The 12,381-nt window shown below is 38.2% G+C and overlaps 1 protein-coding gene across 1 annotated transcript in view; it reads right to left on the bottom strand.

Moving 5' to 3' along the window:
• Positions 1 to 9,977, bottom strand: part of LOC124268558 (sodium-coupled monocarboxylate transporter 1-like) — a 32,454-nt gene extending 22,477 nt beyond the window's left edge. The window contains exons 1-5 of the mRNA XM_046703551.1: positions 9,589 to 9,977; positions 7,006 to 7,074; positions 6,171 to 6,222; positions 4,635 to 4,702; positions 2,860 to 2,940 (exon numbers count right to left, since the gene is read on the bottom strand). Of these exons, the coding sequence (XP_046559507.1) occupies positions 2,860 to 2,940; positions 4,635 to 4,702; positions 6,171 to 6,222; positions 7,006 to 7,074; positions 9,589 to 9,930 (612 nt within the window). The 5' untranslated portion in view covers positions 9,931 to 9,977. The remainder of the gene's footprint in view (positions 1 to 2,859; positions 2,941 to 4,634; positions 4,703 to 6,170; positions 6,223 to 7,005; positions 7,075 to 9,588) is intronic.
• Between the last annotated feature and the right edge of the window lie 2,404 nt (positions 9,978 to 12,381).

The following is a 12,381-nucleotide window of genomic DNA, read 5'->3' as shown; positions in this document are numbered from 1 at the left end:
GTAACTGAAAGTGAAAAAGTTGTGTTACACATTTTACAGTTTTTAAATTAAAGTAAAGGTAAAAAATAATATTTTATGTTATTATATTGCTGTGAATGTTTCCTTGGAGGGTTGATAAAAGTAAGAAATACCCACGATTTTTCATTCATGGGAAATGTTAGGTTTTGTATGCTTTTCTCAGTTGAGTTGGTCATTTCAATTTGAAATGAATAAGATCACATATATAATCAGGTGTTACATTCAGTGTTTAAACATGATTCGTATCTATTTAAAATATGTATGTACCGTTTTACCTATGCTTAGATTTCAATTGGAGATTTGGTAGTAGATTTTACCTTGAATATGAGTACAGTAACAGTAATAAATATTACCACAATTTGCTTCAGAATACTGGGTTGGCTACCATTTTCTGGTACCAATCAATCAAATAAGTGACATGTCCAATGGAAGATAAAATATACATGTATACTACAGATCTTTGTTTGTGATTGTGAAAAAAATCTTTTGGTTACATCTACAAATTAGTAGTTCATATTTTATAATTTCATTGTGATCAAATGTACCACTGTGCATGTTTTTGAATATGTATACATGTGTTACTTTGCCTGTTTTTGTAGTTTTACTAAGCATTGTATGTATTGTATTTGCAGGATGATGCAGAGTCTGTGGGACGATGAGCATGGCAACGATGTTGTGCCAGACATGACTCTTCATATTCACCCACAGATCTTAAGTAGAGCATACACTATCTGTTTGCGGTTGTGGACTGGTTCAAGCCTTGTTGTAATCAACTTGGTTATATTTCCCCTTTCTCTGAGTGACAAAACAAATGTCTCAACTCAGGCTCTGCTTCATATGTACCAGATCAGAGGATGGCTGTCTGCTCAGTATGAGTGCAATAGAAGCTTCATGATTGTCTTTACTATGTGAGATTGTTAGTGTGTATATGTTAAGATACATTGAGGCAGTTTCAAATGTACACTTCATGTATATGGGCCCATGACCTTTCATACAATAAACATTTGAATTTGAAAACTGTTTAATAAAAACCACAGCAAGTATGTTATGCCTGCACTAGTAGACCTCATTTCATCATATGCATAAAATGTTGTAGGGTTCTGACATATTTGTATTTGCATATTCATACAGAAGTTGTGTTCTCCAATGCTGAAGATTCCCTCTTGATGTGGCTTCTCACATACATACAGGCATACAGACATTGTTAGGTTCTGTTGAAATGTGAGCTATTCAAAATAATGAAACAGATGAATCATATCAGTGACTGTGTTACTGTGTTTGTTGTTTTTCGTGTACAATGTAATAAATGGTACATTCACAAGTTATGCAGAATGGTAGTGAGTTACAAAGTCACATCGGCAGCCATATCGTGACTATGAAAGTCGTAAATCTAAATTTGTACATGAAATAAAAACAAACTTATATACTTACCTGTCTTCGAAGGACAGTAAAATAACTAGTCTATCACAAATGTACACTAAAAACTGGCATGTAACCATAAACACTTTAACGATACAGTATAAAAATGGGCTATAGATTGCCAACACCTGAAGGTTGATCTAGGGACTACGGGAACGTACAGTACTTTTGCTTCCTGCATGGACCCTAGCTGGATTCTGTATATAGAAATTATCTTGCAAATGTAACAGTAAGTAAATATTGTCCCCCAATGGAACAGCACAAAGCTAAGTTTGCCATTTCATCTAAGCTGAAACCAACAGAAACCTAGCGGAAACCTACATTACCCAGTATCCAATAGGTTTCCGCAATAGCGGAAACTAAGTCATTTTGCTATGAATGTTTCAGCGAACCGAAACTAAATGGAAACGCATAATGATAGTTTCAGTTGTAGAAACTTGACGGAAACCTAGATTTGTTAGTTTCAGTTTTGTAAACTATGCGGAAACACGCATTGTCTGTTTCCGGATACTGAAACCTAGCGGAAACCTACAGTACCCAGTATCCGTTAGGTTTCCGCAAGAACGGAAACTAAGTTATTTTTGCTGTGTGGTGTTCCATGATAAATAACTGATATCACTATACAGAAAGGAAAAAGAAGTATCTATACAGACAAATAAGTAAGAAAAGAAAAAAATTGAATGATGATATGATGAAATAATGTAATAATAAAAATCATTGAGCTGAAACAAACAGGAAATTCCTGTTTTTAGATACTATCATTTTGCATGCAGCGTGATGAATTGCTTGGCAACTTCTCCAAATGGAACTCATAGGGAGAGAAACGTCGCCTGCAGTACAGCATATTGAGGTAAGCCAAGAAAACAATTGTTTTTGCCTTTATGTTGATACAGGCAGGGTAATATTGCTATCGAAATGCTTTGAACATTTCAGTTTGAATCGGTACTATACTCATACTTGCTGACACAGGTTCGGCACGGTACAAAAGAATCGTGGATATTCCGAGTAAGAGTATGGTTTCATAGCAACCAATAATTGTCCACTAAACGGATCCAATGGACATGTGAGTGAGTGAGTGAGTTAATATTTAACGTCACATCGGCAATATTGCAGCCATATCGTGACGAAAACAAGCCATATAATAAAAAGTAGAAACTTTCTATGTTTTTATGGACAGTAAAAAGACTACAGCAATGGACATGTGATTTTAGTTGAATGCATGTCATCCTATCGATGATGAATGCAGATCGATTATGAGGCTTTAAATAATGAACAAGATAAAGTAACAATCCACTGTCATTATTGAAAATCTGAAAATATTCACGTTCAGTTTGCCTGTTTTGACAATGCGATACTTTTTGAAAATGCAATACTAACAGGGACAAATTAAACCCAGGTTCATGACGTTCTTGAAAGGCCTACCTTGATGATGACTGCCATCATTCCTGTAAACATCACAACAGCCTGGAAGACGTCAGTCCAGATAACAGCTTTCAGTCCACCCTGTAAACAATACACCCGTTCTAGTGGCATGGCGCTCGATCGTATGAAGTAATAACATAAAGGCTTGGTCCCTTCGAAAGGTTTCTTTACTCATTAACTTCCTTGTGTCCAACCTTGGAGAACTCGAAGAGAATTCCTTTAGCGTCGACATAACGGTGTTCGACTGTACTTGCACAGCCTGTTCCATGTTCCAGCGTTCATGTCATGTCAATCAGTTACTTGTATAAGGGAACTAATGATTGGCAATACCTTGGCGCTGCATCTGACCAGAAGATCTAATCACAGTGACAATCCACATCATGTACGTACAACACCTTATACAGACAGAGTGCTCGTGAAGATCCGGGTTAGAATTGGTCTTCAGTAACCCATGCTTGTAGTAAGAGGCGACTAACGGGATCGGGTTGTCAGGTTCGCTGACTTGCTTGACATATGTCATCTTATCCCAGTTGCGTAGAACGATGATCATGCTGTTGATCACTGGATTGTCTGGTCCACATTATTTACATACAGCCCCCATATCGCTGTGTGGCGTTAAACAACAAGCCAATCGATATACACACATTGTGTGTTGTGCGCCTATTGGGGAAGAAGCAGTACCAAATACAACAGGACTAAAACTCGTCCTATTACATTAATTGCACCAAACCATACATTCAGATCAACTACTGATTTCAGCAGAGCATTCAAAAACTGAAAACAAAACCACGGAGAACTTGAAGGATTTAAGTAGGTTCCTTCAACTTCGTCGACCGTTGCCCTGTCGAACTTACGGTTGTATGAAAGTAATAGAAAAGCTTAGTCCCTTCATAAGGTTTCTTTACTCACTAACTTTGTTATCTCGAACCATGGTTCAAATCAACTACTGGTTTCAATAGAGAATTCAGTTCAATATTAGAAAAGAAAAATCCAACATGCACTGTTTAAGACTGCCAGCCTGAAACCAAGGCGTCCTGTGAAGGGTGTGGCTCTAACAACTGTCCCTTGGCAGCAAAGACTGGAGTGGATTCATCTGGTGTAATACAAAGTGTACCGCCGAATGAACAGATGGCCGAAAACGTTGTTGGAGACCGCAGTATGCCAAGGTAACACTTCTTCACCATGATCGTTATTGGGATGGGTTTCTTTACTCATAAACTTTGTTATCTCGAACCATGGTTCAAATCAACTACTGGTTTCAATAGAGAATTCAGTTCAATATTAGAAAAGAAAAATCCAACATGCACTGTTTAAGACTGCCAGCCTGAAACCAAGGCGTCCTGTGAAGGGTGTGGCTCTAACAACTGTCCCTTGGCAGCAAAGACTGGAGTGGATTCATCTGGTGTAATACAAAGTGTACCGCCGAATGAACAGATGGCCGAAAACGTTGTTGGAGACCGCAGTATGCCAAGGTAACACTTCTTCACCATGATCGTTATTGGGATGTAGCTTCACATTGTGGGGTGGTATCACACATGACAGGCGAACTGGTTTGGCTATTGTAGAACGACATTTCACTAGCCACAAAGTTCCCTGACATGTTGCCAATAGATCATCAGTAGAATGTTCCCGGGTGGAGTGTGTACACCAGAGACCAAGCACCCGGTTTCGGTTAAAATGAACCGGATGTGCTGAAAGCTATACCCTCAAGGACTAATAAGGATTTCTAAGATAGGCTTGGTTAGTATGTTAAAGAATGAATTATAATTTCTCACCATGGCTGTGTAAACAATAGCGGCAGCTGCAACCAGGAAGATCGAGCCTATTTGGGGAAATCCCGTCACTATAAAAGAAGAAGGCCGTCCTTCAAGATAATGCAACTATCCAGTCCAGGCACTGGTGTGTCATTTTGGCACGAACTAACGATGCTTGCTACCTGGTCCTTGAAATGGAATGTGCTCTTCAGCGGATATAATTGAGTGTGACAAGTGCGTTTGGAATGAGTAGTATTTCAGCAAAAAAGACGACATATGAATATACTGTTAGCCTTAACAAACACAGGTTTAAGACCTTTTCAACTTTATTGAAACCCACGGGCACAAGTATGATGCTTACAAAGTGAGTGAGTTAATATTTATCGTCACATCGGCTATATTTCAGCCATATCGTGACGAGAACATTTTATAATTATATTAAAGATGCATAAAGTTAGAAATTAATAAAACCTGTTCACGAAGAACAGTAAAACTACTAGTGTATCACAGATATTCATTTAAAACTAGCAATTAAATCTAAAATATTGGAACTATAAATGACAATACAATATAGAAACAGGCTGTAGATTGCTAACGACTGAAAGTAGATCACCATACTAGGGACCATGGGGGACGTACAGTAATTTTGCTTCCTGCATGGACCCGAGCTGGATTTACACCATCCCTTCAGCTGTCAGCAAAGTTAGACAATTTAGCCATAAGTTAAAATAACACATATTCTACGGTTAAAAATAATGGTATGTTTTAATTTACTTTGAATGTTTTGGTACTTACGTACCCCCACAGGAGGACAAATTTTTACAATGCTTCAACCCCCTGTGAGCTAGGATACAGCCACTAACAATCTCAGCTGCTCAACTAAACTACCAATTTTACAATATTTATCTATTTACAATTCATTCAACAAATCTAATTATTTTTAAAATGCAATAATTAAATGAGGACTGACATTACTAAAAAGATCCTTCATAGTTTGTGATTTGAAATAGATACCCCTTGTGATGGAATATTCAACACAGGATGCTTACAAAGCTAGAAATAAAATAGAATATTAAAGATTCGTAACTTGACATGCTTATGACGAGGCAGGTCGTTTCTTCTTTGTCACAGGATCGTCAGTAATTAACTTTCTTACTAAACTGACGAGCAAAGCAGACTTAATATCACTTTTTTCATGTTTGGTGTCCAGATGAAAGTATGTAGTATCCAAAACAATGAACTGTAGTTGTGCTTAGTCAACACTCAAAGAATCCTTCAGCGGGTGTGTATGTTTTGAAATAAAGTTTGATTTAAAACGTTTAAAAATTTAAGTGTATGTTTTTGGCATGAGATACATGCTGGCAGTACTACATATGTCTTATCTTTGAAAACATGAAACGTTTCTAAAATTGTTTACCTCCGTCATCAGCAAGCAAATTAAGTTTACAGAACAGTGCCCCAACACAGAAGAATGGGGTTTTCAATTCTAACGACCGTTTTTTTTAAATTACTTAAAAACGAATTTCTTTTGTCTCCCACAGCATTTGTTAAACATACCTGCCTCCAGTGCTATAGCTGGTCCGAATAACACCACGCCCATGTAGAATATCTGGAATTAAGTAATGGTGTAAAACTGCGTGAGATGTCTGTTAGTAAAGCATCAGTAGCGTTACGAATTATCGTAACTATTTTGTTTCTCATAAGCTAAGCACTTTCGGGACCCTACTATATAATCGGCCTGTAAACAATGGAGAATGGACCAGACAAACAGGTGGTCAATGTTATTAACAACATCCAATCCCGTCGAGTACGATGACAGACAACCATGACACTACAAAATCCAGAGCCCGTCTACCAGCAAAATCCTGAGCCTCCCTGCGTGCAAAATCAAGATCCTCCTTACCTGCAAACTTCAGAGCCCTTCTACCTTAAAATTCCATACAATGACTAGTCGTGTAAACTCAAGCGCCTGTCTAAAATCAAAATCCATAGCCTGTCTACCTGGATAGTCTACCTGCAAAATCAAGGGACTCCCTACTAGCAAGTTCAAGAGCCTTCCCATCTGATCCATGTAGTGATTATTTGATTGGCTTACTATAATCCCGATTGCGGTGGAGTGAGATGGGTTTATCATGGGCTATTCAACCCAAAGTGAGACATAATCACACTATTACCACTTTGTTGACATTAAGGCGTTTATGCATGATATTAATGTAGCAACTATCACATTCAGATTAAATTCGGGGTTCGATCCTATGATTATTGAATGCCAACACATCAACGTTACTATTAGGATCTTGATTTTGACAAAGAATGTTCGTGAGCTACATCGTTTATCCAGAAACTAGCGTTCCCAGTTGATCTATTGCAATACGTATGCAGGCGTACTTACGTATGACAGGGCGCCTAGGGTGGTTCCCAGTTGACGCACCGTGCGTGACTTAAAGCGCCCATCCAAGTACTGTAAATATAGTATATCATTGCCCTGAGCTTCTGGATTAAATAAAAAACAAAATTAATACAATTGTACTTATCCATCAAACATTCTTATGTTACTAGATGTACATATGAGTAGTCTTTAGTAAAAGGGTAGGTGAGTGAATGTATGAGTGAGTGAGGCGTGTTATGAGTGTGCTTTTTTGTAATTTGTAATAGCACATTGATTAAGTGATAGTTATTATGGGTCACAATGTTTAAAGTTTTGAGTGTGGGTTTTGGCTGGCATCTTGCATCATATATGTTCAATAGCAATAGTATTTTTTAGCGGTACGCCTTTTGAGATAGCGCTTCAGAATTACCTGCCCTTGGCAATCTTTTGTTTTGACTTCCGGCTTTCATCATGCCGAGAGAATAATGATGGCGCCAAGCTTTGTTAAAATGCTCAAGACACCCGTGAAGAGCCACCTCCTCGTTGTGGGTGCTGGGTAACGCTAAGAGCTCTTCTTATGTTTGCACAATACATTATCATTGGGTCTTGGTTATTTTGATCTACAATGTACTAATTTTTGATTAAATTAAATTGCCTACAGTCCTATGCCAGAAGGCGGTGGCTCATGGGCCAATCTGGGGGTATTAGACCTCTGAAATCTGTGACTATACAAGTAACTATAATACATATATATCTTTATTTACAAATGGGTTCAAGGATGATGGCGCGGTTGCTTGTGCCACTGTCATTGGGTCCAGAACAATATCTTCCCGATTGCCAAATAACAGCTCGATTTTAACACCGAAGCTAAAGCAATATTTAACAAATACCGTAAATATAAACAATACATAATCTTTTCCGATTCTCTTTCGTGCCTTCGGGTCATGCATGTCTTGTTTGACTGTGTTGAATATTCCATCACAAGGGATAACTATTTTAAATCTCGAACTATGAAGGATCTCTTTAATAGTATCAGTTCTCATTGAATTATTGCATTTTTAAAAGAATTAGATTTTTTAAATGATTTGTAAATAGATAAATATTTATGATTGAAAGTTTGAATTAGTAACTAAGAGTTAGTGGCTGTATCCTCGAGGGGGTTAAAGTATATTGTAAAATTATTGTCCTCCTGAGAGGCTACGTAAAAACCAGAACATTCAAGGTAAATTTCAATTTTCCATTTATAATTGTAGAATATGTGTAATTTTAATGTATGGCTAAATGTATCGAAATTGCTGACAGCTGATGAGATGATGTAAATTCAGCTAGGGCCCATGCAGGAAGCAAGTGTACTGCAGGTCCCCTGGTCCCTAATATGGTGATCTACCTTCAGTTGTTGGCAATCTATAGCTGGTTTTTATATTGTATTGTCATTTATAGGTAAAATGTTTTAGATTTAATTACTAGTCTTAAATTTATTCCTGTGATAATCTAGTTGTTTTACTGTCCTTATCGACAGGTGTTTTATAATGTAATTGTGTTTATTGTTAATTTATAACTTTTTAAGTCACAATATGGCTGAAATATTGCCGATGTGACTATAAATTTTAACTCACTCACTCACTCATCCACTCACTAGAATGCGAAAGAACCGTTTAAGAGCTGTATAAAGGATGGTTGTTGATTCTAGAAACTTTTCTCTGCTGTTCGTGTTTTATTTCGAAATCGATATGTCTTAATAATGCTCCAGTATTCTAAACCTTTGATAAATATATTTCAATTGACATTTAGGAATCGCAGATGTTATCATGTCCCTGGAATAGGTAATTACAATATTTTTTCGAAATAATAACTCCAAATACAGGAACACAATTGTCAATAAATGGTCAAATATTAGTATTCACATTGTCTGAAAAAATCGTTTAGATTTACTACGTGTACTGTCCATGAACTAATTCTGTCAGAATTTACTGTTCTGTAAAGTTCATAAGTAGAGTTACCTTACTGTACTGTAAAACATTTAGAATGAGACGCTTCAGAGTTTGGAATAAAGAGAAGATTTTTTATTTTCCGTTACTTATATATACACAGAGACAATCGAAACACAATCCCTTTATTCCGATATGTAGATGTCACGGCGGTCTGTATATTATCTTATCTGGACCAGACAATTCAGTGGTCAGCAGCATGAGCATCGACCTACGATGTTGGTGTACGATGACACGTGTCAACGTAGTCAGTGAGCCTGACGGGTGGGACAATAAAACATGTTTAAAACGAAAGAATGATCGAAGCAAGAAACGGAAACAAAGCAATCATGACATGTTATTAGTTGGGTTGATCGTACAACAAACACAACCCTTTATGTCCTGGAATTCCCTCTCAGGACGAATGGATGCTACTTACATGCATACATCTGACCCTCTTACTGGTTACTACAAGATCGAATCTTGCAGGAAATCGATAACAGATACAGAAGGAAAGGCACAGTGACATGTAATGGGCTAGTTTCCACATTTTTCTTGCCTTTTTACAAGCACTGGCTCCCGCAAACCCATTCTGTCCTTACTCCCCACTGAAGACACACTAATGCTAATCTGAACCTACCTCGTAAGCGCTGGTGATTTTCAGGGGATGGATCAGTGGTATCATCAACACCCTGCAGATCAGAAATGCCGCCATAAATCCGAACAGAGCTATAAAAAGTTGCGCCCCATACACATATACTTCAGCTGGATAGCCCAACATCATGATGGACGACTCAAACGACACCATAAGCGACACGGCGACGGGGAGAAACTTCATCGCACGGCCGCCGACCAGAAACTCGGACGTTGTTCGCTGACGTCCACCAGACAGAGCAAAGTAGAGTCCTATCCCCAGTGAGATGAGGATGGTGGCGCCGAAGACCACGTAGTCGACGATGTGGAAGCTGTGGCGGCTGACCATTGTTATTCGATTTCTGTTCCTATCGTACCAAATGAACCTTTGCAAGGAAGAATGCCTTGATGCTTATGGTAAGTTCCGTGCTTTTTCAGTTCTTTTTTTATGCGTAGGGAAATATTCGGATGCCAAGGAAATTCTTAGAACGAGAAGTAAGGTCTTGTGACTTGACAGAAAGTCACTCGTTGCTTTAAAAACATTTAGTACGCACGGCAAGACCTTGGGACGTCTATGAAAGTATTGGGTTGTCTTGAAATGTCTTTGAATATCTATAAAGGTCTTCGGATGCGAGGGAAACAATTTAGTGTTAAGATGTTACTACAACCGTGTGGGCTTCTTTGAGTTGAGAACACTCTTGTCAAGTCTTTACGACGTCGTTCCTTCGATGCTGCCTTGTCGAAGATGCAATTGTCACTCTCACGCCGGACTGAGAGGGGCGCCTGGAAGCATTCTGTAGGGAATAAAACACAAATGTTTCGACATCAGTGTGCACAGTATACTCGTCATTCAAAGACTAGGGTGAATGCGGATGCATACGGTTTAGACGTTTAAGTGCGGGTTACTGGCCGCCCAAAGAAAGTAATCGGGGATTCGAAGCCATGATGAGCAAATCCTGCTTTCGTTAAGGGACGCAACTCTAAACAGGATAATGTACGACATTCCACCATTGACACCCGATATGGTAAGGATAATATGACTATGAAGATCATTAAAAAGGTATCCAATATTTGCATACAAATATTCCCAGGATATACATCTATGGTAGCATGGGTACAATGTGTTAAGCCCATTTTTCCTGTCCCCCACCGTGATATTGCTGGAATGTTGCTAAAAAGCGGCGTAAAACCCAACTCACTCACTCACCCTATGGTAGCACTGTAAAATATATTCAAATGACATAGACATGCATCCGTTTTTCCACACCAACCGTAATTCTGCACCAAATGGAAATTGAATAAATATGTCGACACATATGTGATAATGTTGAAAACAAAGACTAGGTATTCATTAAAACGGTACCAAGGTGTGATAATTCAACACACGGGGTAAAGCATTGTAACGCCGAACAGCAAAACAGATTTTATAAATTGTAAAGCCGATCACAGATACCCAAACACTTCCAAACTAGCTCGGAAATGCTGTAAATCTTCCAAGCAAGTTCGCATGAAGTCGATCAAACACCACTCTTGTTCCAATGATGGGCGTTCCTCTAAACGTCCCTGGTAATCCAAAGTACGCACAGTCAATACATTGTATATAGCAATGCCAAACAAAGTCTGGGCCTAGCTTGGAAAGGACTTCCAGCCATGTATGTACTCCCTTAACATCTCAAAATACCTCATTCCTTGCTTATTTGTATTTTGAACGTCCTCACAAATACATGGGATTGAATTACGTCAAAACATGTGCAGCGAAAAAAAACCCGAGAATTTCTTAAACAATCCCAATGTAATCTTCTATGAAAAGTCTGATTGATAGACAGAAATATTGTTGACTGGTTTCATGTGTAATAACTATTAATGACAATGAGATAAATGTCATGAAGTAACAACGAAACCAATTGAATAGTTTACATTCAAATGAAATCATATTATATCCCTTCTGGCAGAAGGTAAAATGCATTTTTTAATATTACCGAAATAAGGGACAAAATGAAAATGCATGTTGTTTAATAACTCAAATTCCTGAAAGGTGCAAATGATATAAATATCTATAAATTCAAAACCTGTCTGTGTTTTCATAATAGTAATTATCTTTTTAAATTCACATAATGTCTGTATTTTATAAAGTGAATATTTTCAAACGTCAAATGGAATATTTACAATATCAGACATCTAAGGTTAATATACAGCACCAAAGGTATAGCTAAATAAGGCAGACGTAACAACGATGTACTACCTGTCTCCACGTGGGTTTTCCTGACAAATGCGTCACATACCTTCGACGCCTCATTTGACTATACTGTTTCGTCATTGTGGGTTGAATGGACTGTTTGCCCTATGAATCTATTGAGCGACGGTAGCGTCACTCTCTCACATTTCAGATGGGGAATACAGAGAATAGGTCATGAGGCATTACCGTGACTGTACATGTCTTATACATGTTACGCTTAAAATGCCCTTTGCTTTAGTTGAACACAAGTCCAGCCTGGTTTCGCGTAGTGCGTGATGCGTAGTGTACGGGTTGTGCGTAAACAATACTTTTTCCTAAAATAGTAATAGCCGTTTCCATGCAGGCGTGCTGCATGCTGCCTGGTGCATGATTTCACTTACGCTGAAAAATTGTCCGAATACGCATCACGCATCTATACGGAAGCCGGAAGTAGGGATTCCAAAGGGGTTTCCCAGTGTCACGTGGTTTTCATTGCACAAACAAGTTGCCAAATGTCAAGGAATTCTGTACCCGAGATACTCCTTGAACAATTAATTGAACTCGTTAGATTCAGTCCAGCCATCT

The sequence above is a fragment of the Haliotis rubra genome, unplaced genomic scaffold (assembly GCF_003918875.1).
Source record: "Haliotis rubra isolate DU_JTF1 unplaced genomic scaffold, ASM391887v1 Scf139, whole genome shotgun sequence".
In the NCBI taxonomy this organism is placed as follows: Eukaryota; Metazoa; Mollusca; class Gastropoda; order Lepetellida; family Haliotidae; genus Haliotis; species Haliotis rubra.
Note: the sequence above shows the minus strand (reverse complement) of the source record. Positions and strands in the feature narration are given on the sequence as shown.